Raw genomic sequence first — 27,433 nt, forward strand, 5'->3', positions numbered from 1 at the left:
TATTCCCAGGGTCACACACAGGAAATAACCTCACAGTTGTGACAGAAAACAGGAAGAGAGTGCTGTGTTAATGTGTGTTTATTCCCTCTCCATCCAGGAAGCAAGAACTGGAAGATGGGTTTAAATATTTCGAAAGTGGAAATTGTAACGCATTCGCCCCCCACCACCTCCCTAACCCTAGAGGTCAAGTTTCGGATATCTGGTGGCAAATAAAACACTCAGGGTTCAGGTTGCGGGCACATAAATTTGGTTCGGACACTCAAGGGAAACCTTCAGGAAATAAGAATAATTCAAACAGGAAGCAAACCTTTTCTTTCCCATCCACCATCTCAGTCAAAATTTCAATACTCTCGATAGGATTGACAGCGTCTTCAGGATCCAGATCTATCCAGTTTTGACAGATGGGGATCTTGTCTCGTTGACCCCTTCGACTCCTGTGAAAATATAAACACAACTATGAATACCACTGAACATGTTTATAAAATGTCTGTGGACAAAACATCACTAACGTGTGTGTGGGAATGAGAAAAAGGGAGGGAGAGCGGGAATATCAGATGCAGGATGTGCACATTGACAGTTCCCACACCAGGAAGAGCTTTTAGATGCGTCTGCTTTCCTGTGTGTGATGAGAGCTAAGTAAGGAACGACAAATGAAGGCCACACACAAGCGTTAGCCTTTAAACCATTTCAAAGAATTAACACAATAAGTCATGTGATCTCAGCTGGTGGTGTCCACCTGAGTTGACGTCACTTTTTTAATGACGTACGACTCGCATTTACTGGGGAATATCCGATTTGTCTGCTTACATGGCACAAGCAAATGCACATCGGAATCCATGCGGTTTTTTCCTGCTTACACGTTCACCGGTCATATCCGATCTGTGCCACATGAGAGGAAAAAATCATAATTGGGTCTCTTGAACCATGAAGTGTAAATGGGGCCTAAGTGATAAAACATATCTATATTACTGGTCACACCAACAGATGATAAAGTTCTGTTCATTGTAAGTGTGCACTGCAGTTTTGACTTCAGCTGCCGTTCAGTATTTTGATTCCAATTGCCTGTTAATGTTTGAAAATCATTTTGTAAGCGATTTCAACAATATAGTTCCTCAGTGTCATTAAGGTTATAGCTGTGGTGTGGACTTTGCTATTCTCAAAGAATAAGAATGGTTATTTACACATACTGTACATTTGCAAACCTCCCTTTTAACAACAAGCATGACAACTTTCCACTCATGCAAAGTTGCCTTGAGTCACGTAGCACCAAAAAAAAAATGCTTAGGACATAGATTGCATAGACAACTTTTATTAAAATCCCATCATGTCAGCTGTGGATCCCCCATATAATGCTTTAAAAACTGTCTAGGTAGGAAGCTCACTTGGTTTTGGAAGAGTGCTGATATCTACACCCTCAGAGTAGAACGCACAGCCTGATATCAAGAAATAATAACTGCTGATAAATATATAATGCACTCTGAATGCTAGTCTGAGTGTGATCAAGGACTCTAGGCCTCAGCTGTGAGATGAGAACTGTGGTTCGCCTCTGGCTCTCTCTGGACCTGTCTGAATGATTTAGCTGCTGCCTGTAGCGCGATCCCTCCAACCTGGACTCAAGAAGGAACTCAAGAGAAGATCCAAGGCGTCCTCTTTCAGGGCCAGAGGATGCTTGAATGAATCTGTCTCTGTGTTTCCTGTTGTTTAGACGACAGGCCTCTGTCCTTCACACTCTGCTCTCTCCAAGCTGAACACTATAAATATCCCTAATGCCCTCCTAACCCCCCCACTTTCCCCATCTGCCTTATCTCCAGTCAACAAGAAAGAAAAGCTGCCACCACACCGCCCGCTCAGCCTTTACTGCAGGAAAAATAAACAAGGCTTCTGAAAACACGGAAAAGAGCATCTCCGATCAGTAAGAGACTGTGGGCAAGTTGCCAAAAGGAACAAAGACTATCCACTCTGAACTCAGTGTGAATAGCAAGCACCGGCGTTTAAGATTCAATGGTGATTTCGACAGCTTCGCCAGATCAGCTAATAGTCCCACTGATCCAGTGTTGACACTGGGAGCACAATCCCTTCAGAGCAGCAACATCCTGAGACCTGAGAGGTTTAGAGTACCTCTTAACCTCGTCCTCAGCCCTACGACCTGAATTCTGGACAGGCAGAGGTTTTCAGCATGATTCAGATTAGGTGTCAGATGTGGCGTGTCGATCCAGTGGTTTCTTACAGGGTTCTGCGGGTGCTGTTGAGACCGCAGGGGCTCCACGGCCTCCACTGCCAGGTGATGGTGACAGGAGGGGTCCCGGTGGCGGTGCAGGTGAGCGTCTGTCGACTGCTCCTCCTGTAGGGGTTAGTAGGTGTTGCTGCCTCCTTCTCATGGATCTGAGGAGGAACTAACCATGCAAATCAAGAAATGTAAGACAGACAGATATAACTATAAGACTTTAGGATAAGCTTCCATTTGTCAACATTATTAAATTAAATTAGTTAACATGAACCAGCAATAAAAACATACTAATTAATCAGAGTTCACAATAATTTCAATATTTACTATATGCTTTTAATTTACTCATATACATTGTTAAAAAGCTGTAATTGTTACTTATTATGTAATGGACCTGAGCTAACATGAACTAACTGCTAACTAAACAGTTTTTTTTTAAAATTGCATTATTATTTTGCATTATAATCGTTTTTACTGTATTTTGTATCAATAAGACTTATTTCTAAATTAAGTGGAATCATGTAAATGATTCCAAACCTTTGGCCAATAAGTGTATCTATTTCGCGACCACAGCCATAATGTCTAAAATTTTTAGTCCATGCCTTTTAGCTTCCACCTGCCATCCTTATGCTAGTGCAGGAAAAGGTTTTTCATGCATTATTTATTTATCTTCATTCACTTGATGAATCATAATTATACTGCACCTACAATCTTTCTGTTTCCAGCTTAGATTTTTAACCACCAAGGTATAGCATGGGTCTATTTAATTTATATTTAATAATGGATCAACCTAATACAAAACTGCAGATATTTCAAATAAGCATCGTTGAAAGAGTTACCATTGACTATGAGAGTAAAGTTTAGTCTTTTCTCCAGTGCTGCACGTGTGTTTTTCAGGACCAGAGTGTATTCTCCAGCATCCTGCTTACACACCTCCCTGATCTCCAGAGCATGCTGCTGGACCCTAAACCGACTGAACTCTGGCCGTCTGGTGATCAGCTTGCCATTCTTATACCTGCACACATATAGATGTTATAGTGTTTGGATAAGTATATGCACATTCATGTCTACTGTGTCCATGAAATTTTGTTTCCATAATGTGACGTTCATCAAGAAGAAAAATATAGGATGGATTTGATTGAATCCTTTAAGGATTTATTGGATGGTAAAACATCCATATTTGAGAGCCTGCTGGTCATCCAGAGCTGTTTCAGAAGTGGAGCAAGGTGATGTAATTTGACGACTGATTACATGATATAAAAAATGCATTCAGATTATACGGCAAACAAAGGGTTCACACAAGTTGCTCATGTATGTTGAACATGTAGCTTGACGTTTTACCATTGTGTCTCTGGTAAGGGGTACGCTGACACTTTCACAGGCAGCCAGACAGATTTTTGTCCTTCTTTTGCCTCTATAACTGATCCATTCCTGAAGTCCAAGCTGATGAAAGGTTTCTCTGTGGAATTATAGAAGAAGCGCTGTTACATTAGCAGTCATTTATGGTTTGTGTTTAACTATATATTATAATATTTCAATTTATAGTAGTACAGGCGTAGTTATTTTGTTACCTACCGTGAACTAAGACTACAGTAGTAAGCTCTCGTTTCACCTCCACACTTCTGGCAGTGCAGGTGTAATAACCGCTATCATCCACGTGAACGTTTCGGATTGTGAGGATACTAGAGGCTTCTGTGGCTTTGTCCAGGATGTTACGCACAGACTGAAAACTCGCCGGCCTGTTCTCCTGTCCGCACAGTGCCATAAAATATCTGATTTAATGATCTGCCCTTTGTGCTTATTGTGTACACTTGGTATTTGAAACATCACCAATTAAAATACTACATACTACCACCTATAACTAGCTTTTCCCTCATTTTGAAAGGTCACTAGAACGACTATACCACAGTCATAGATCATTGTGAGTCATACTGGCACAGTGGAGTCTACACAATATATAAGAAATATAGGTTACACTTTATTTTAAGGACCAATTCTTACTATTAACTAGTTGCTTTTTAGCATGCATATTACTTGCATATTTGCTATTTATTAGTACATATAAAGCACATATTAATGTTTTATTCTGCATGATCATAATTTAGATATCTTAATCCTACCCAATACCTAAACTTTACAACTACCTTATTATTATTATTTTTATTTTTTTCTAAAATCCTGCCAAACGTGCACAAACTACTAGCTACTACTAAATATTGTAGAAACATAATTTTCTGTAAAGTTGCTTTGTAACGATTTGTATTGTAAAAAGCGCTATACAAATAAACTTGAATTGAATTGAATTGAATTGAATACCTTACTAACTATTAATAAGCAGCAAATTCTGAGTTTGTTCAGGGAAAATTCTTAGTTAATAGTGATTATGTGTTCCCTATTCTAAAGTGTTACCAAAATATATTATAAATATATGTAATATAAGATATGAATATATAAAATATAAGATAGTTGGAGCCCATTTTTTTGTAACTTTGAGATTTTTTGCATTGTGCCAATATTTATGCCAATTTAAAATTGTATTTTTAATGCATAGAAATGCATGATTTATACAATTCTAAAGAAGTACTTATACATAATGCAAAAAATAAACAAACAAACAAGTACATGCATACATACATACAATTAAATAAAACAATAAATAAAAATAGGCTTTATTTTCTTTATGCAAAATATACTTTTTAGGCAAAATGTGACCTGAACATGAATTGCATGACTCCAGTACACAAGAGATGCATAACTAAGTCTGATGCAGAAATTAATCCTGGACTACTGAGACATGTATAGATGTATGAGTGGCCACAGATAAGCACATGAGTGTGGGAGAATGATGAATATAACAGTTTGCTTATATTAGCAGAGATTTTTTACTATAGAAAAGCAAACACACCAAAGCCGCTACATTTTTGTTCACAGCCCAATACCATTACAGATTAATTAGATAAAGGCCTTTTTATCTGAATTGGACAGGTCATGTTCTTTCTTATGTTTCAATCAGAAACAGCTGATAATACTGATAACTGTAATATGAAGTGTGGCCTGGTGATTACCTTCTGGCCTGGGTAGTCCCATTGGAATTCCACACCAGTTTTGAACTCAACCAGCGCTGTGCAGTTCAGCTCCAGACCCTCCCCCTGCATGAGCTCCACGGGCGAGTCCTCAGGAAACAGCTTGAGCTCGTAAAACTTCAGTCCTGTTAGGTGTTGCAAACATGGACTTGTCAGCACTTCTCAAGTTCTTGGATCCATGGATGTAGTATTTGTAGCATTGCTGTCTCCACAATGATACTAGGGTGTTGTGGGTTACCAGGCCGCTGCTATGTGGTTGCTAGATGCACTGGATGGTTTTTAATGTACAGATATACAGTATCGCTTAAGTAAGCAATGTCCTTGTTGAAGTGTAATTACACAAATAAATACTGAGTAATATTAATTAACAGCAGGGTTAGGTTTAGGGTTAGTTGCTTGTAATTATGCATTGTACTTCACTGTTATTACTGTAGTAACAAGAACACTGTAAAAATAAAATGTTACAGATTTTTGTGTGAAAATGCCAGTCTTACTATTTAAAAAATCATTTGACCCACATTATTGAGGTATGAACCACAAACAATGCGGAACGTGTTATGTGTTGAGTTAACAAGTGCCTTCCTTAGTTAACGTCTAATCAAACTTTCTCAGCAAATGTTAAAATATTGTAAAATTACAGGATCTTGCATTGAATGACGTGTTTCAGTGAAAGGTATTCTTTACTGTGGCCTTTTGTGTGTTTGTGTGTAATAACCTCATTAATCGAAATAAACCCAACTATGACTTTGTGAGTTGTTGGTATTTTGTAAGTTTGAACAGGCCCAAATAGAGCAAGTGAAGCAAACAAAGCCATTAGGTAAATTTTATTAGATATCCTGATGCAATATTTATTCAGGATTTCAGCTGGTATGGACGGTAATGCTCTGCAGGCTCTAATGCAAGTGAAGCAAAGTTTACATTTTCCCCTCTTCAGTAAAAAGGCTATTGATCTTGGCGAATGTTTTGTATGACCCTCACTTTAGATTAAAAAAGAAGGATGATGACCTCATTTAGCAGTGCAATGATTAAGTATTTCTAAGAGGTCCCTCAACAGGATGGGAAAAGCTCACAGCCAACTCCAGAACCAGGATATGGAAAGACAATCTATTATCTGGACAAATCTTGCTTTAGGTATGATATGAAATGTAAAGTCTACATCATAGATCATTTTACTCATTAAATCATCAAATTATACTTCAATCAATTTAGCGACTTACACAATAACCTACAAGACGTTTAACCAAGGAAAGCATGTTTCTAGATCAACAAAGTTTGTTGATTCAGGTACAACATTACAATCCTATTAACCAATCAGCCTCAAATCTACTGCAATGGGCAGGGCTGGTTGAGAAAGCTGTTCCCACCCCTAACCACAACCTTAAAATCAAAAGATGGAAACTGGAATGTGATTGTTGACACTGATTGTTTGATGGATGGATGATTGTTATTCATGTCATTCTGCACATAAGTTATCTGTCAAATGGTTTAAATTTAAAATATAAATGATCCCTCTTGGCAATATCACCCATTATTTTCAATGTATTTTGCAAAACAAAGAATTCAACTTACTCAATAACATCTTGATATTTTATTTGCTATTTATAGCCATAACCATTAACATTAACATAATGTTAACTATTAAATTACTGTGTTAAAAACTGCCAAGGATTTAGAAAGAATGCATTAATGCCTAAAACAACATTTGAAGAAAGATTCTCAAGAACAGGAATGTGTGTCAAAAAAAAAATCTGCTCAACGTAATGCTAGACAGTTATGATATGCAGGCCAGCTATTCAAATTAATACTTACCTATGGCCTGCACAATATATACAGATGATCTGTGCTCGTTGTTGTGGACTGAGGTGGAGCAGAAGAAGCCGAAGAAGATGGAACTGTTCTCAAAGATGTGTCTGGGAACCGACCAGCCCCTTTTATTATTCCAGGTGATCTCATTGCCTTCTAGAAGCAATGGAGGCTGCTCTAACTGTACGAACAACAATACATTCAGTTCAAACATCATCTGAAGGTTTGAAGTTCTTTAGGGGTCTTCATGAAATGTCTGTAACATACTTTGGTTAAAATTCCTCAATGGTCGTGCATGTCTCTTTGAATGATAATGAGTTACTGCTCATCCCACATATCTCTTGCTGCCTGGCACTCTGAATATTATGGCCTGGAGGTGTTGTTATTCAAATAGCTAGCTATCTATATAATACCAGCTGCAAATAGAAACAGGGCACTGTATATGTATATTTGAGACCAGACGGTAACAGTCAACACATTTTCATATTTAACTACTTGTCCTTAGGGATGAATGAGTAGGATTAGGGTGAGGGTGTATGGTTAACACATGGCTGAAATCAGTTAAGGCACATTTAAAGATGTCTCAGTAAGTTAATTTTAACAAAGTATAAACCATGGACCCAGATCTTCGGCCTTATTTCAACACTACAGACTTTGCCCAGTGAACTCAATCCATTTCTAATGATTACCTGGAGAACAACCAAGTTGCTAAAATTCGGAAAAAAAAAATGTTTATTTAAATTACTGTTTTCATTTCCTTCAGCTTGGGAAGCTTTGTCACTTGAGTCAGCTAAGGGCTAAAGTTACACTTATGCTGCACATACAGTACCGCTAATTATCCTGGGTTTGATCTCTAAAATAATACGAAAACAAATAAATCCCCTAATCCATTTTGCTGAAACAGAGAGATCAGGTGAGCTGCTGTTGGAAGAGTGTTGGAGGACCTACCAAGAAGAGAGTGACTTTCAGGTCAGGATCTGAAACCAGGCATGGCACTTCAATTTGTGTTTGAGAATCCGTTATGAAGATTACCTCCATGCCGTTCTCATTTCTCTCGATGAATGGATGTTGTGGGTCTGTTTGTTCAAAGAAAACTGACATTAGTTCAGTTGTCTACATTAAAACCTGTCCCTGTGTTACCTTAAACCAAGCCAAAAAACATACAGGGAGTATATCTTATTGCTTATAGTTCCCTTCGGATGATATAATACCTTAAAGATAACAGAAAACACTTCCAACAGATTTACCACAAAATTTAAAAGCAGAAATGTGAATCTTTTGTTAAATGCATTTAACATTTTTGATATTTGAGCTGTAACATTGGTGGATTATCCTCTGGTTATGTGTTACACATAACATAATTTCAGTGGCCAGTTATGGTCTAAATTATAACATGTCATACATACACAAGCATGCAAATACAACATAAACATCCATAACTCAATGGACCGACAGAGATTTCCTTCAAATGTGTGTACCATTAAACCATGTGTTACATTATTTAGGTTGCAACACAACACCTTATGAGCTGCGGTCTGACACCAGACTTTTGCATTCACACAATTATATAAAGGAAATTGTAATACTCCAAATTATCCTAAATCATGGTCATACTGTCAAAATATTGTGCATATATTAAACATTTGTTTGTGGCACTTTACACATGCCTCCTAGACTTCCACTGTACTGTACATGTATGACTGTACACAATCAACAGCATGTTACATACAGTACGTTGTAGATAAGCTTAAGTATTTAACCCCTAATACTCCTTTAAAGTCAAGGGTTAACATTCCATCTCAAGTTCTTTGCCTCAATATACACAGTTTTAGCCAGATTTAGTCTGTGGACCAACTCAATTATCTAACAGTGCAGATTTTTATGACAAAACTCTATCAATAGTCTCCAGCACCATTCTTTAAACCACTTAATTACAGCCTTTTGTCTTGGTCAGCATCTATTTGTGTTGGACACTAAAACAAACCTCTCCAGCTTTCATTTCAGTAGGAGGTCACAGTGTAGTTTCTAAGCCTTTATTTGAACATCACCTGGAGATGCCTCCATCTCTAGAGCCGCCATTATTCTAAAGAGTGCGATTTTTCCTCACATGGCTTAAAGCAATCACTCCAAGCTGTCGGAGTCCAAACAAATGGTTTGTATCTTGAGGTTTATGTTTCTGCCCTGCGGTGGTCTGCATACACAGACATAATAGGGAAAATATACAAATCTTCACAGTTACAGTGTGTCAAAATAAATCATCTTCAGGAGGTGAATTGCTTTTGTAAGGGTGCTTTCGAAGAGACTGGGAGGCACTGAAGGGCATGACATGTAGCTATAACTAATAAATCTGAGAAGCAGTGGGAAATATAAGCATTAAACTGAAGCCATATGCAGCCAATTGCTATTCTGCTTTACAATTTCAGCTGGCTCTGATCCACCCCCTGGTAAGATCTGTGGAAACCATTTTGGCATCTTGTCAGGAGAAATAACCCAGCATTTCACATGAGTGTGAGTCAGCTGACTCTTTGACCAACTGGTTGATAACCAATTAGTTACAAATACATCGCAATCCACTAAGTGCAGCACAAACAAGCAGAGCCGATGATAATAAGGTGTGTCAACTACTAACAACACCGGCACAAATTAGTTAAGATTTAAATTTTGTGGGCTGTATAAAATGGCACAAATACCAGTAAAATGAGTAGCAGACACAAACCTTAGTATATCATGTTGCGTGATTCATTTAAATACTCTCCTCCCATTAATTTTACATCTGAAAGGGAAACTCCTACAAATGCATATGTCATGTCAAGTCAAGTCACCTTTATTTGTATGCCACTTTATACAACACAGTCAAAAAGATCAAAGCAGCTTTACAGTGTTAAACAGGAAAATTGTACATCAACGATGCAAACAAAATTTAATTCTGCTGTAAAGCAGCTCTAAAAAGAGGACAATAGTAAACAGTTGTAAAAATAGAAAATATGGAAAAATGACTTTTGCCTTTTCACTATATGTCTTTAGTAAATCCTGACAGTAGTTTTTAATGCCAAAGAGGGTTTTTATACTGGCACAAGCTGTTAGTTAATCTGGTCCTGTTACAGTCATGGACTTCTGTTCCTTTGTGTTATCCCTATTTGGTCATGTTCCGTTAACATTTACATTTAGCTGATGCTTTTTTCCAAAGCGACTTACAATTGTTATATATGTCAGAGGTCACATGCCTCTGGAGCAACTAGGGGTTAAGTGTCTTACTCAGGGACACAATGGTGTCTCACAGTGGATTTGAACCCGGGTCTCTCACACCAAAGGCATGTGTCTTATCCACTGCGCCAACACCACCCAATTAATTAATTTAGTTAATTGATTACTCCCCACCTGTTTCCATTCCTCTCATTACTTTCCTTGTGTTTAAATACCCTGTCTGTTTAGTTCCAGTTTGTCCGCTATTGTTCTATGTTCTACATGTCAAAAACACAGTAAAAAATTTGTTCTTCAATGATTATTATAGGAGAATAAATGCTATTTTGGCATTGATGATTAACTAATCCAGATCAAAGCAATCACCATGCTTTTCCAGCTATTCCAGGAGTGTCGGCAGACTATTTTGGCATGTGAACACAATATAAATGGAGCCTGTCCTGCAACAAAAAACGACCATATACTGTAGGTCGTTTGTGCAAGCACCTTATTACGACCTATATTTACGTTTTAAAGTTAAGCGGACTCTAGCGGGCGTAAAAATAATGACAGTATCATGTTGCGTCTGTTGTCATGAAATGACGTATAACGTCATTACCAATCAAAACGCACATTTGTTTAAATGCAATGTGTGGACTTTTTACACCGATCTCAAAGTAATTTGTACATATTTTACTAGATGGCTTATTCGTTCGAATGACCACACCTAACCCCACCCCTAAACCTAACAGAAATCATGCTAAATTATGATTTATTGAGCATATACATTTTACGTGCACATTCGTTCTCTGGATTCGAACCCATGATAGCATGATTACATATCAAGGTATAACACAATAATCTACCAACTGAGCTACACGAAATGCAAATCAGTGTGCAAATAAAAGAGTACAAAACATTCATATGAAAACGACCTTTTGTCGATAGAGGCGCAATTGTAGAATACGCTCTGATGGGTCGTGTTTCAGGGATTTGGACAAACAACCTATACGAGCGTATTGGTTGGAGGACAGGTTGTATAAATGTGAACTTCACTGAACTGTAGGGACTACTTTTATGTCCTGTTTTTGTTCTTTTGATCACCTGCCATTGTGGTTGAATTTTTCTTTTTATCATAAACCAATTCTCGCTCAGTACCTGCTCTGACATAAAATTTCTCTATTAGGCCTAACTGTTTACTGTTTGTACCGAAATTCTTGGATAATTGTCTAAAATTATGCATGCTTATAAATAGCAATTATCATGTTTCAAAACGAAATTCTTACATTCTTCTTAATATTATTAATTAAAATTGATTAAATATATTAATCTAACCTTAGCAAATATACCTAAAATATCTGATTTTCGTTCACTTTATTTCCATGAGAATAGCTGCCATTGTTGTGCAATAGAACATTCAAAACAGGCTCATTAAAACTCAAACGTACACATACTGTACGAAATGAAATGTGTGTAGATCTTTACAAAATACATCTGGATTATAAAGCCTGTGAAAAGCACACACAAGATAAAATGTCCTTAAAGAATGCTTGGATTATGAACTGGGTTGAGCGAGCAGTACCGAGCATATTAAGCGAGTGGAGCGTATTTTTCAGAAAGGCACTCTGCACTCTTAAGGAAATACTATCACTCCGCTCCCACTCCACTCCACTAACATGCTCTGGTGGTGATATCAGCAGATTTGGCATTGAGTAAATTTCTTAATTGAATTCTTATCTTTAGTTTAAAGATAAAAGCTCTTTCCTAATACCAGGCAGTCTCAGGGTAAACCAAACATGTTCTACACGTATTCATTTATAATCTTCTCTGATCTTCTGATGTTTCGAATGAGATGTTTATGATGTCTTTGTCTGTTACCCAAAGAAAACAGAAACTTTAGACAAAGATAGCCTGGCCAAGCATTCTTTTGAAGGGAGTCAAATAAAAATGGGATTTGTGATTTGGTTTGGCTCAGGAAAATGCCACAAAAGAGACCAGACACTCAAAGTCAACTAAACTGAACTACATTCAAAGGTCAAGTATGTATTTACACATATAAGCTAAAGAACAGGGAGGAACTGCAGTCCATTTGTCTTTAACATTAACAATAACTTTAACATTAACTGCAGGCTCATAATAAACAACACCATTTATGCACCATTTGAGTCTCCATAGCTTCCTAATGGTATTACTTACTTAACTCACATTATTTTAAAGAATCAGAATCAGAATCAGAATGAGCTTTATTGCCAGGTATGTTCACACATACGAGGAATTTGTTTTCATGACAGCAGCTCCGCAGTGCAACATAATGACAGTGACAGAACAAAAACACAAAATTGAATAAAAAAATGTAAAAAAATACAAATAGGTAGGTAAGGAACGAAAATATACAAATTGACAATGTACGGCAGGTATATTACAATGAGCATTATGTATGTACAGGTATATTATGTGCAAAACAATTTAAGTGTACGCTAAGTATGGTGTTAGATAAATAAGTGTATGTATATATAAATATAAAGTGTAGTGTGTTCCACAGTTTTTATCAATTGTTAATTAGATGGATTGCCTGAGGGAAGAAACTGTTCCTGTGTCTGGTCGTTCAGCTGCTCAGTGCTCTGTAGTGTCGACCAGATGGCAACAGTTCAAAGAGGGAGTGTGCTGGATGTGAGGGGTCCAGAGTGATTTTAACAGCCCTTTTGCTCACTCTGGATAAGTACAGTTCTTGAATAGATGGGAGGGTTGAACCGATGATTTGCTCAACAGTCCGGACTACCCTCTGTAGTTTTCTGAGGTCAGATTTAGAAGCTGAGCTGAACCAGACAGTTACTGAAGTGCAGAGGATGGATTCGATGATGGTGGAGTAGAACTGTTTCAGCAGCTCCTGTGGCAGGTTAAACTTCCTCAGCTGGCGAAGGAAGAACAACCTCTGCTGGGCCTTTTCCACAATGGAGTCAATGTGAATGTCCCACTTCAGGTCCTGAGAGATAGTGGTGCCCAGGAACCTGAATGACTCCACTGCAGTCACAGTGCTGTTCATGATGGTGAGTGGGGGGAGTGCAGGGGGGTTTCTCCTGAAGTCCACTATCATCTCCACTGTTTTGAGTGTGTTAAGCTCCAGGTTGTTGAGACTGCACCAGACAGCCAGCTCTTTAACCTCCTGTCTGTAAGCAGACTCGTCCCCGTCCTGAATGAGGCCGATGAGTGTGGTGTCGTCTGCAAACTTCAGGAGCTTGACAGAGGGGTCCTTAGATGGGCAATCGTTGGTGTACAGGGAGAAGAGCAGTGGGTAGAGAACGCAGCCCTGGGGAGCTCCGGTGCTGATTGTACGGGTGCTGGATGTGTATTTTCCCAGCCTCACTAGCTGCTGCCTGTCTCTCAGGAAGCTGTTGATCCACTGACAGACGGAGGTGGGCACGGAGAGCTTAGTTAGTTTGGGCAGGAGGAGGTTTGGGATGATCGTGTTAAAGGCCGAGCTGAAGTCCACAAACAGGATCCTCACATAAGTCCCCGGTCTGTCTAGGTCTTGCAGAACATAATGCAGTCCAATGTTTACTGCATCGTCCACAGACCTGTTTGCTCTGTAGGCAAACTGAAGAGGATTTAGTAAGGGTCCAGTGATGTCCTTCAGGTGGGCCAGCACCAGTTTTTCAAATGACTTCATGACCACAGACGTTAGAGCCACAGGCCTGTAGTCATTTAGTCCTGTAATTTTGGATTTCTTTGGGATGGGGATAATGGTGGAGCATTTGAAGCATGAAGGGACTTCGCACAGTTCCAGCGATCTGTTGAAGATCTTTGTGAAGATGGGGGCCAGCTGGTCAGCACAGGATTTCAGACAGGCTGGTGTAACACAATCTGGGCCTGGTGCTTTTTTCCTTTTCTGCTTCCGGAAGACCTGGCGCACCGCATCCTCGCTGATCTGAATTGCAGGTGTGGGGGAGAGGGGGGATGCAGGAGGTGTGAATGGTGAGAGCGCTTAATTGGAGATGTGTTCAGGGCGGGTTGCAGGAGTTGTTAATGGTGTGAACGGTTGTTTGGAGAGGTGTACAGGATGGGTTGCAGGAATTGTGAATGGTTGTCTGCGTTCAGGGCAGGTGATGGGTGTTCTTTCAAACCTGCAGTAGAACTCGTTCAGATCGTCTGCCAGTCGTTGATTCTCCACGGTGCTGGGGGGTGGTGTCTTACAGATGCGGAGTCGTTCGAAGTAAACTGAGTCCTTGTTTTTCCAGAATAATTCCTCTTTGCCACTTTGATCTCCTTTTCCAGTGTGTATTTAGCCTGTTTATACAAGACATTGTCCCCCTTCATGTAAGTATCTTCTTTGGCCTGACGGAGCTGTCTGATGCAGTGAACCACGGTTTGTCATTGTTGTAATTTAGTTGAGTCCTGGTAAGAATGCATATATCCTCACAGAAACTGATATATGATGTTACGGTCTCTGTAAGTTCATCCAGATCGGTGGCAGCAGCTTCAAAAATACTTCAGTCAGTGAGGTCAAAACAAGATTGTAAATTCTGTTCTGCTTCATTAGTCCATCTTTTTACAGTCCTTAATACAGGTTTAGCTGATTTTAGTTTCTGCCTGTAGGTCGGTATAAGATGAACCAGAAGGTGATCAGAATGTCCCAAAGCTGCTCTTGGAACAGAGTGATATGCATCCTTTATTGTGGTGTAACAGTGATCCAATATATTACTGTCTCTTGTGGGACATGTAACATGCTGTCTGTATTTTGGCAGTTCACAGGAGAGATTGGTTTTATTAAAGTCCCCAAGAATGATTAAAATGGAGTCCGGGTGTTGTTGTTCTGTCTCTGTCATCTGATCAGCGAGTTTCTGTAAAGCTGAGCTCACGTGCGCTTGCGGAGGAATGTAAACACTCACCAGAATGAACGAGTGAAACTCCTGCGGCGAATAGAACGAGCTATATATATATTATATATATTATATATATAGAATTGAGCTATATATATATGTTATTCTTGGAACAAAGAAGAAATGAGGGTTAAGGATGTAATTAATTAGCCATCGACCTTATAACCCTATAACATGTAACCCTGAAACATTCTGAGAAAACACTTTATTTGTAGTTAGTAGAATGACTAAAGTGGACTATCAAAATACAGTGTAACCCGGAGTACAGTACAGTGTACTTATATTTTAAATCGTACTTATATGACCGCCATCAGTTCGTAGCAGTGAATGAAGATGTATCCTATATATACATCTCTTTAACCTGGCATACACATAACGTACTAAGATGCTTTTAATATCCAAATCCGTTAAAGGATTTTTAGGCTGCATTAATTAGGTAAACCGGATCCGGAAACACTTCCCATAACACCCTATGTACTTGCTACATCATTAGAAGAATGGCATCTACGCTAATATTTGTCTGTTTCTCTCTTGTTCCGAGGTCACCTTGGCCACCAGATCCAGTCTGTGTCCAGATCAGAGGGTCACTGCAGTCACCGTAGTACGTATACAGTACGTATCCAGACCAGATGCTGGATCAGCACCTAGAAAGGACCTCTACATCCCTGAAAGACAGCGGAGACCAGGACAACTAGAGCCCCAGATACAGATCCCCTGTAAAGACCTTGTCTCAGAGGACCACCAGGACAAGACCCCAGGAAACAGATGATTCTTCTGCACAATCTGACTTTGCTGCAGCCTGGAATTGAACTACTGGTTTCGTCTGGTCAGAGGAGAACTGGCCCCCCAACTGAGCCTGGTTTCTCCCAAGGTTTTTTTTCTCCATTCTGTCACCGATGGAGTTTCGGTTCCTTGCCGCTGTCGCCTCTGGCTTGCTTAGTTGGGGACACTTCATCTACAGCGATATCGTTGACTTGATTGCAAATAAATGCACAGACACTATTTAACTGAACAGAGATGACATCACTGAATCCAACGATGAACTGCCTTTAACAATCATTTTTGCATTATTGACACTGTTTTCCTAATGAATGTTGTTCAGTTGCTTTGACGCAATGTATTTTGTTTAAAGCGCTATATAAATAAAGGTGACTTTGACTTTGACTTTGTAACCCATTCATTTGATATAAAGCATGATTTTATATATTACAGCTATATATACAGGGATGTACATAAGTTCTTCAATCTGGTTTTCCTGAGAGCACCTGGAGATTTGGTTTGGTGTTCACACTGCACATAGTGTGACCTATAAAATATAACTATTAATAAAATTATTAACAATAGTAATAATAGTATTATAAAGTGTCATAATACTATTACATTTGAAATTAAAAGTGAGTGGTTTTATGGTGCACTTAAAAATTAAATGATACAATTTTCTTACATTTAAAAGAAAATTTTTACTTTTTCAAAAAATTTTTTTATGAATTTTCAACATTTTCGAACCTAAAATCAGCAAGATTTTATTTAGTCAGGTTGCCGGAAAGTAGGTACCATATTTTTCGGACTATAAGTCGCACCTGAGTATAAGGCGCATCAGTTCAAAAATACGTCATGATGAGGAAAAAAATATATATAAGTCGCACTGGACTATAAGTCGCATTTATTTAGAACCAAGAACAAAGAGAAAACATTACCGTCTACAGCCGTGAGAGGGCGCTCTATGTTTTCAGTGTATGCTACAGGAGCACTGAGCAGCATAGAGCGCTGTAGACGGTAATGTTTTCTCTTAGTTCATTTCTCTTTGTTCATGTCAAATTAATTTTGATAAATAAGTCGCACCTGACTAAAGGTCACAGGACCAGCCAAACTATGAAAAAAACTGTGCTGCCGGTTTTAGCGCTGCCAAGTGAGGCTCATCAGTGAATGAAGCATCACAAATATTTCGCATTTTGCTCTAAAACCAGCAGTGCATGGCCTAGATTTATGTTTTCAGTTTAAATGGAAATCTTACACAGTATTACAGTAAATCAATCTAAAATGTTATTTTGCATTAACAGTTATCAACCGTCAGAGGTGGAAAGTAACGAATTACATTTACTCGCGTTACTGTAATTGAGTAGCTTTTTTGTGTACTAATACTTTTTAAAGTAATTTTTTAAATGTGTAATTTTACTTTTACTTAAGTATATTTTGTTTGAAGTATTGTACTTCGCTACATTTTAAAACACATTAATTACTGAGTAAAAAAAATAAAAATAAAAAAAATAAATCGCTCCCTGGAAACTAAGTCAGTAAATAATGGGCAGGAGGGCAAACTGCCGCTAAAGTCACAAGAAAGATGCAGACGGACAAAACAGGCGCTAGTGGTGCAGACACCGCTGAAAACGAAACCCCGTCACATTCTGAAGTTGAACTCGAAGGAAATGAAGTGAACCCATGGCCATATGTATGCTATATTATGCAGTGTAAGCTGTACTTGCCTAGGAAGACCAAACTAGCAGCTTATAAAATCTCGACAAGACATCAACCCTTCGCAAGAATGTAGAGGTAAGCTAAATAATTGCATCGATGCATTGGTGGTTAAAATGAAGCTTTGACATTTTAGCAAGAGGTTTTGCAAAAATTAGCTAAAAAGACCGTGGTGAGGAGTGTGCTATTTTTGTTTTAATGATGTGCGCGCGTATTTATAGTGCGTTCTTTCACTGTGTGATTCAGTCTCCTAAAATCCATTTAGAATGATCACAAAATTGAAGATATAGGGGCAGAAAATTCACATAGTTATATAATTTCATATATTAAATAAAAATCACACAAAGAATGCCATCTTTTCCTCCAAAAATCATCATGAATATATACATACATATATATATATATATAACAGTTCAGTAAACAAATTAATTAAGAGACTTGCGTTTTAGACACCATATTGCCTTTTTTAGCTCTATTTCTACAACAGAAAATAATTCCAAACACAGCCACCAAAGCACAGTTTTGCGTCTCTGAGCAACGTGACAGTGCTTCGTTCCTGAATGAATCAACCGTTTAAAGACTCACTTATTAACAGTGACTTGCTGACACATACTGGCCATTTTAATTTCACTTTTAAAGTATCTTTTGATTTTTTTAAATAATTAATTTCTTATCATTTCAAATGAGTATTCAACATTTTATGTCTTGTATATCAAAACATTATTCATGCATCTGTAACTGCAGGTTAAATGCATTCTTGTCCTGCACTAAACAGTGTAATACATCTAAATGCCACTTCCAATGAATCTTCTGCATTTCCTCTGCATTAAAAGATGAGTTTGTTGATACTGATTTGCCTGGTAACAGCCCAAATGTTTTATTATTCTAAATTACTGATTCCTTTAATTAAAAACAACTAGTTTGAGATTAATAGACCTATCCCAGGGGTGTCAAACTCAGTTCCTGGAGGGCCGTAGCCCTGCAGAGTTTAGTTCTAACCCTGCTCCAGCACACATATCATGTAGTTTTCAAATAAACCTAAATGATTAGATTAGCTGGATCAGGTGTGTTTAATTAGGGTTAAATGTAAACTGTGCAGGACTGTGGCCCTGCAGGAACTGAGTTTGACAACCTTGGCCTGTCCCATTTTGACTTCCTCCCACTGTTAAAATGTAACTAAGTAATTTTTACTCTGAGTAAATTTTAAATGAGCTACTTTTTACTTTTACTTGAGTAGATTTTTAGACTGGTACTTTTGCTTGTACTTAAGTAAAATTTCATTAATGTAATGGTACTTTTACTTGAGTAGAATATTTTTGTACTCTTTCCACCTCTGTCAACCGTGTAGGTATGCAAATGAGCGGTCTGAACTTATTTACCCAGTACAATTTTTATTTTGGTCACACATGCACACCTGTGCACGATTTGCATCCTGTGCATCCCTGTTTATATATCACAGCTCACCAAAACTGAATGATACAACCACAATTGATTCTAATAATAAAGCTAATTTTTAATTCTAGTAAGAAGTTTGTTTACAGTTCTCACCTCGCACAAAGACAAACATGCTGACTGCTGTGGTCCCATCGATGATGGCTTTGATGTCCTGGTAGAAGCAGCGGTAGTATCCTGAGTCATTGGCCTGGGTGTTGGTCAGTACTAAGGTCTTGCAGTAGGGTTTCCCAGGCTCTCCTTGACACTCCTTCACCCTGACTGCTCTGTGTCCTGGGATGTCAACGGGTGACTCCTGATCCTGGCGATCAGTAAACTCAACTTTACTCAAAGACACTTCAGGCCAGCTCCAGTCCAGAATACGCTGTCCCCTGGTGAAATGGGTCAGATATTCACTTTAAAGTCAGTGTCATTCAAAATTTTTCACCAAAATATTGCCCCATGGTCCACAACCACATAATACACATAATACACCAGTTTGAGAGTGTTAATTCTGAGTGAAAAAAAGTGGTTTATACCACAACAATTCACCTTATAGACAAGACTGAATATCGCTGATTATATAAAGTTTAAGTCTCCTCTCCAGGCCCCTCCTTCAGTGTAAATCTAGATTTTTCATAAGTTTGAATATTTTAGAAAAGGAACAGCACACCTCTGTTAATATGACATTAAGGTTTGTAGCACAAATGGAGCAGGATGGCTTGCATGCCATAATGTAAAACTTAGAGGAGGGTGGTTGTTTAAATCCTTTAATTCTAGGGTTTGAGAAATAAATTATAGTAATGTTTGCTTTAATCGTTTGCAAAAAAGTTTGTTTTCACTTGAAAAACATTATATAGGTATGCATATCTTGAACCCTGTGATTGAGGTTTGAGGCAAAGGAAAAGGCAATGACATTTAAACTGATGTGTTCCTTAATTAGATTAAGAAATACAGTGATTTCTGAATGACAGCCATGATTTTGCGCAATACTATTCATCGATCAGACTGTGCGGTGGCCCAAAAATATGCTTTCCTCTCAAAGGTATATGTTTGTAACTGATGAAAAACCATTTATTCTGGGATTTCTTGGCAAGAAATGTCTGTAAATTTTGAAGGTATTAGAGCTAGATATGTTGGATCACCTCCCTGCATGTTCATAACGCACATATTTTTAAACTTAACCATCCAATCACTTCCACATTTTCCTTCCACATTTTCCTTGTTCTTGTAATAGCTTACAGACTTATCTGATTATTCAATCAATATGAGCAAATAATGGGCAAATCTGTGTGTTGATAGTTTATTTAACTAGATGTTTTATTCCATTTGGCACCAACAAATAATTAAACTTAGATGTATTAGGGTAGTCAATGTTTAATGTGTCCCTGGATAAAAAATAAACATCTTTATCAACATATTTAATATAAGCTGCAAGCATAATAATTACAAAAATGCTGTTTCAAGTAGCTTAAGACAGAAAACGTTTAGTATTTAAAGTACCCATTGTTAGATCATTTGATAGTACCTGCATGTAATGGTCAATGTGTCGTTAGCGTTAATCACAAGCTGGTCTTTAGTGTTGTCAAGGGTGGGTGGACTCATAGAAAACCCAGTCACCAGACCTACAGGAAGAGAAAAGCATTATTATCATCATCATCATCATCATCATCATCATCACAAGATCATTTACCATGAGTACGTTCACAAGAAACAATCAGAGTCCCTTTATCTTCCAGGCACTTATAACCACTCCAGACAGATCCTTAGATGTTGTTTCACCATGTGGAGGAAGTAAGGTCAAGTCTGTTCTTTGGGTTTTTAGTCCAATATAAATTACATTGCAGTCCCATTTAAAGTTTACACAATTTTTCTATTTAAGGAGATGTTCACTTTAAAGCCCTTTGAAGCTGCACTGAAACTGTGATTTGGACCTTCAACCATTTGTTAACTGTTGAAGTCCACTACACGGGCAAAAACCCTTGGATGTTTTTTGTCAAAAACCTTAATTTCTTTTTTACTGAAGAAGGAAAGACACGAACATCTTGGATGACATGGGGGTGAGTAAATTATCAGGAAATTTTCATTTGAAAGTGAACTACTCCTTTAAAGGCATATGGAATTCATGCCACATTTCATTAGCACAGGGAGAACTCAAGACAAACATTAAAAAAAATTGTGGGAAAAAGGGGTCCATTGTCAGGAGCGAAGAACACAGCTCACACAGAAATCTCTTTCAAAACAAGCAGCTTTCAGTGCGATGAATTCGCATGACCAACTTGAAACTGGTGCAAAGTCTGTGTGGAGAAATCTTTCACCTTCACAAATAATTCCTGATCATATGGACTCCTATTGAAATAGCTGGGTTTCACCCATGTAATCACTGAACAAGCAGTAAACATGAGCACACCTTTAGGCAGTATTACTTAAATTTTAATTTTCCATAAAGAAATATGTTTTCTTTGTTTTGTATTGTCACTTATTTTCTCATCTGAATGTTTTTGAGGAGGCATTGCCTCCCTTGCTTCCCTGTCCAAAATTCACCTATGTCTGCTTGTATGATTGATTACCTGGGACTGACTTTCACATCATTAGGTGTTTCAATGGATATCCCAGACAACCATCAGCAGATGTGCTTCCTCATTTATTAAAGGACTTTTTAACACATTCCTTGAGCACATTAAAAGGCCCTTAATCTGGTTTGTGTTTCGCTGACAGTGGGACAGAAAGGTCAAAAGGTCACTGTGCACATGTTAATTGGTCTATGAGTACTGATGGTATACATGTCTGCTTTTGCTCTCAGAGGACACAGGGTTATGAATATGCCAAGAGGAGTTATGAGATGCACCTGGATCTAATTAACACCAAGTGACTCCAGATCACATCAACAAGTGTTACTTTATACAACAACTTTATAGAAGGAAAATACAGTGGAAATGAGTACACAATATCCTGTCAGAGAAAAATACAACCATTTATGCAACTGAATATAGAGTCCAACTTTGTGCTTCTAATTTATTTTCCTGTGTGATATCATTCTGAGTAAGCAGGATATTTAGAATTTACTGATAGGATTTTAGAAAGGCTAATTTACCACAGTTCCCTAAAACAATACTGCAACAAGATATTGATATATGACATTGTATATTAATTATTTTTTATTTAATTATTATTTATTATTTGTTTTTGCATGTTGTTTAATGTTGTCCATATAATGAATGGGGGCAATGTTTTAGTTAAATAAACCAAATGAATCAAACATACCTTTTACCCAACAACTTTTCTGATGGTCTGAAAATAAGCTAAAGCATTCCACGAGAAGCTTTATTAATCATAACTTCCTTATCTACAGCCAAACCTCTGAGGAATTCAGAGAACGTTGCATATGACAATTTTCTTTGATATACGGTATTTGGTTTACCATTTTTGTATTTATATAAATACATTTTTTTAAAAATGTATCAATTTTATTTCTCTCTCTCTCTCTCTTTCTCTGTATATATATATATATATATATATATATATATATATATATATATATATATATATATATATATATATATATGTTCTGTTTCAGGAACAGTTCAAGTGGCATCTCCTCTCTCTCTTCAGACTAGCAGAGCAAAATGCTTTTCATGCCTGTCAGTAAGGACACATGTCAATCACAACAGGAATATTTCTGGAGCAGTGCCTTTCATATGCACAATCCATCTTTTTCAGACACATCCGGCTTCAAAAGCCCACAATAGAATTTTGTAAATATTTGATGGCGAGTCAATGACCTGTTTACAGTTGAACATGAACATCCTGGTGGGTTTTCTATGGATAAATGTGAAATATGAGGGCTCACATTTATTAGTTTTTTCATTTTGTTATTGTTAGGGAAGTCGTGGCCTAATGGTTAGAGATTTGGACTCGTAATCCAAAGGTTGTGAGTTTGAGTTTCAGGCCGGCAGGAATTGTAGGTGGACAATTCCACGACTGATGTGCCATTGAGCAAGGTACACACTAAAAAATGTTGGGTTAAAAATAACCCAACCTATAACCCAACTATGGGTTGGTATAGCACCTTCCCATCTATGGGTTCTCTTACGAGAGCTCTCTCGTACTGCGTCTTAGCTAAGACGCTACGGGAAAAGTCTCTTTTCACGAAATACTGAAGCAAAAAATTATCCTTAATTTTGTATTTTTGTAAAGCGCATTTGCAGCAGTACACAGCCATAGGCGAGATGGCTCGTTCGCTCATTGGCTTGTTCTGCGGCAACTGCACAGCCTATCGAGCGCGGGCTGATGCAACATCAGACCAATAAGGGCGCTTTGCGCCCTTCTTGCCACTTCCCGCCGAAACGGGTGTGGCCCAACCTATAAAAGGAGCTCGAAAAGGCTGACTCACCTGATTTTTCATCTCTTCAGCGAAGCTCACGCATCGCTGGATCACGGAGGAAGCAAGCGCCGTCTGAGAAAGCACATCAGCAGGACGAGCCATTCTGAAGCTGCTGGCATCGCCGCCTTCCATTGCCGTTCCTGCTGCGCTATCCGGCGCCTATATCCTTTCAATCCTGTTATATACAAGCTGTTCTTTATGTGTGTGTGTGTGTTCGCCCTGCGACACACACTCGTAAAAGAGCTCGCGTCTTTTTTAAGATGCCTTCCTGCGGCTCGTCAGAGCCCCACTCAGCGAGGGAGACCGGTACGTCATCTGTGTCTCCTGCCTGGGTGAAGATCGGCCGCGAGTGGTTTGCACCAGCGCCCCCCCCTCTCGTTCCCGGCTGGATGGTATTTCCCTTTCGGATGAGCGTACTTCTCAAAGCCCGCCTCATTTCTTCCTGAGCTTCACGAAGAGGTGGCGAAGGCTTGGAACGCTCCATATTCAGCACGAACTCGTTCGTCTGTCTCACTAGCATTCTCCACACTGATGATGCTAAAAACAGGAACTACCACTCACTTCCGCCGGTGGAACAGGTGATAGCGACGCACCTTTGTCCGCCCTCTGCTGGACGGCGGCAAAAGCGGTGTTGCCATCTAAAGCCTCCTGTGTGACGCTGCGTCGGCGCTACTAACGATGGCTGCTTCATCGAAGCGCAGGTGTACGAGTTCCGCTGTGGCCGAGCTCTCACCCAAGCGCGCCGCTGTTTCAGTTCCAGGAATTGTGACTGTCTCAGCGTTTTCTGCAATGCGCAAGCCTGCACAGTTGCCCGCTTGCCTGCACACAAAAGCCGTTATCACAACAGCTTCAGCAACGCAGCTCGAGACCCCCGTTCTCGCTCTACTGGCCGTCGCCCCGCGCCGCGGGGACCGCGGCAGAGGATTACGGTGAGGCCGGGAGCCCCGAAGCCATCCTGGGAAAGCCATCTACGCATGCTGCATGACGCTGCGTCGGCACTACACACGATGGCTGCTTCATCGAAGCGCCAGTGTACGAGTTCCGCTGCGGCCGGGCTCCCACCTAAGCGCGCCGCTGTTTCAGTTTCCAGAGATTGTGACTATTTCAGCGTTGTTTGCAATGCGCAAGCCTGTACAGTTGCCCGCTTGCCTGCACACGAAAACCGTTATCACGGCTACCCAGATATTTCCCGAAAAAGGTGTAATTTCTGGTGTCCCGGCCACGGCCGATGGTGCTATAAATGTAGTGACGATGCCCACTGCTCAGTGCCCATCTCCGCATATAAGCACAGCCCTTCACACAGGGCTCGCGCCTATAAAAGCGATCACGCGCACTACATAGTAGACGTGCCCACTCCTCAGTGCCCACAATCACTATGTCACACGCGTCATGTGGTTTCTGTAAAAACGAAACCCGTGCACGTTCGTCCGGCCACGGCCGATGGTGCTATAAATGTAGTGACGATGCCCACTCCTCAGTGCCCATCTCCACATGTAAGCACAGCCCTGCACACAGGGCCTGCGCCCATAATGTCGACTCAAGTCGGTCGCGCACACTGCATAGTAAACGTGCCTACCCCTCAGTGCCCACAATTACTATGTCACACGCGTCATGTGGTTTCTGTAAAAACGAAACCCGTGCATGCTCGTCCGGCCACGGCCGATGGTGCTATAAATGCAGTGACGATGCCCACTACCCAGTGCCCATCTCCACATATAAGCACAGCCCTGCACACAGGGCTAGCGCACATAAGATCGACACAGATCGGTCGAGCGCGCCGCATAGTAAACGTGCCCACTTCCCAGTGCCCAGATACACTATGTCACATACGGCGCGGGGCTTCTGTAAAAACGAGGCCCGTGCACGTACATTCTGCACAGGCAGACAGCGAGTTTAAAGTGGTAAAAGTGCACACATGCAGGCCACGGTTATTCGCAGATATATCGAGTCCCACCATTCATGCAAATGCATGGTCAGTGCTTCCAGGGGTTTCGGATTGGGTGCTAGGCATTATAAAGAGAGGCTACACGCTACAGTTTTCTCGACGCCCACCGTGCTTTTCAGCACTACGAAACTACGGTCAAAACAGAAGTAGCACACATACTTCGGGCCGAAATATCAAAACTGTTGAGCAAAGGGGCTGTAGAGCCTGTGTCTCAAAGCGAGGGGGGCTGTACAGCAGATACTTTCTGGTACCCAAGAGAGACGGGGGTCTCCGGCCCATACTGGATCTAAGACAGCTGAACAGGCATTGATGAAACGCAGTTTCAAAATGCTCACGACCAGGAAGCTCCTCGCGCAGATTCGCAGAGGGGACTGGTTCATGTCAATAGATCTGAAGGACGCGTATTTTCAAATACAGATAGTGTCAAACCACAGGCGATATTTGAGATTCGCCTTCGAGGGCCAGGCATACCAGTTTGCAGTCCTGCCATTCGGCTTGTCCGTAGCTCCTCGTACGTTTACGAGGTGCATGGATGCAGCGCTCGCTCCTCTTAGACTCAGAGGCACACGAGTGCTGAATTTTTTGGACGACTGGCTGGTTCTGGCCCGATCATGAGCGGAGCTCATGGACCACAGAGCCGTTTTACTCGATCACCTCGAGAAGCTCGGCCTCAGTGTCAATTGGGTGAAGAGTTCGCTGAACCCCAGTCAGACGATCCTGTTTCTGGGTATAGTTCTGAACTCGTGTTCCATGACGGCGCGGCTGTCACCACAGCGCGCGATGGGCATTCAGCGTGCAGCGAGTTCTTTCCGCTGTGGCGCGACTGTGTCGCTCAAACACTGTCAAAAGATGCTGGGTTTCATGGCCTCAGCATCTCCGGTTCTGCGGCTGGGCCTGCTCCGCATGCGCCCCCTGCAGTTCTGGCTGAAGGCTCGGGTGCCGCGCAGAGCGTGGGCGTCTGGCCGGCTGCATTTCAAGGTCGATCAGAGCTGTGTTGCGGCTCTAGCACCTTGGACAGCGAACGGCTGGTACCGATCAGGTGTAAGCCTGGGGACTTCCCCGAGTGTGAAAATGGTGTCGACGGACGCCTCCACTTCGGGATGGGGAGCGCTGCTCGAAGGCAGACCGTCCTTTGGCCTATGGTCAGAATGGGAAAAGCTCCATCATATCAACTGCCTGGAAATGCTGGCAGTGGAGAACGCGCTGACGCGCTTTTGTCCCCATATCAAGGATCACCACGTCATAGTCCGTTCGGACAACATGTCCGTGGTGTCCTACATAAATCGCCAGGTCGGTCTCGGGTCCCGAAACCTGTGCAGGCTGACGGAACGCCTCCTGATTTGGGCTCAGCGCAACGTGTGCTCGCTGAGAGCAGTGCATGTGCCTGGACTGCAGAATCTGGGTCCAGACAGGCTGTCCAGAGGCAATGTTCCTACGGGCGAATGGTCTCTACACCCGCAAACAGTCCGGCTGTTGTGGCAGAGATTTGGCATGGCGGAGGTGGACCTCTTTGCGTCCCACGAAGACGCTCACTGCCCCGCGTTCTTTTCCAAGAACGAAAGCGCGCTGTCACGGAGATGGCCGTGCTGCCCGCTTTATGCGTTCCCTCCCGTCTCCCTCCTTCCGCAGGTGATAGAACGGGTGAGAGAAACGAGATGTTCAATACTGCTTGTAGCACCTCTTTGGAAGAACCAACCATGGTTCCCAGATTTGATGCAGTTAGCAGATGTCGCCCCGTGGCCGGTACCATTGAGGAGAGACCTCCTCTCGCAGGCCAGGGGCTCGATTTGGCACCCTCAACCGGAGTTGTGGTCCCTCTATGTATGGGCACTCAATGGTTACCCGCTGATCTCGCAGTGAGAGTGCTAAATACCATCACTCAGGCTAGAGCTCCGTCGACACGACGTCTGTATGCCTCGAAGTGGTCGGTGTTCTCCAGCTGGTGCACAGCTCGAGGTTATTCACCCCTTAGTTGTGAGGTGACGGAGGTCCTCTCCTTCCTTCAGGAGCTGTTGGATAAGGGCAGAGCCCCAT

At 40.6% G+C, this 27,433-nt stretch overlaps 1 protein-coding gene across 4 annotated transcripts in view; it reads right to left on the bottom strand.

The window, feature by feature from the left end:
* Positions 1–27,433, bottom strand: part of LOC132114018 (vascular endothelial growth factor receptor 3-like) — a 65,733-nt gene that overhangs the window by 11,571 nt on the left and 26,729 nt on the right. For 3 of the 4 annotated variants that reach the window (XM_059522131.1, XM_059522130.1, XM_059522132.1), the window contains exons 2-11: positions 20,599–20,695; positions 19,188–19,462; positions 8,055–8,186; positions 7,117–7,287; positions 5,290–5,432; positions 3,800–3,971; positions 3,566–3,683; positions 3,064–3,239; positions 2,228–2,393; positions 308–434 (exon numbers count right to left, since the gene is read on the bottom strand). In XM_059522131.1, coding sequence (XP_059378114.1) covers positions 308–434; positions 2,228–2,393; positions 3,064–3,239; positions 3,566–3,683; positions 3,800–3,971; positions 5,290–5,432; positions 7,117–7,287; positions 8,055–8,186; positions 19,188–19,462; positions 20,599–20,695 — 1,577 coding nt within the window. Of the gene's footprint in view, positions 1–307; positions 435–2,227; positions 2,394–3,063; positions 3,240–3,565; positions 3,684–3,799; positions 3,972–5,289; positions 5,433–7,116; positions 7,292–8,054; positions 8,187–19,187; positions 19,463–20,598; positions 20,696–27,433 lie in introns of all 4 variants that reach the window. The other variant, XM_059522129.1, reaches the window with a different exon arrangement.

The sequence above is a fragment of the Carassius carassius genome, chromosome 33, assembly GCF_963082965.1.
Source record: "Carassius carassius chromosome 33, fCarCar2.1, whole genome shotgun sequence".
Classification (NCBI taxonomy): domain Eukaryota; kingdom Metazoa; phylum Chordata; class Actinopteri; order Cypriniformes; family Cyprinidae; genus Carassius; species Carassius carassius.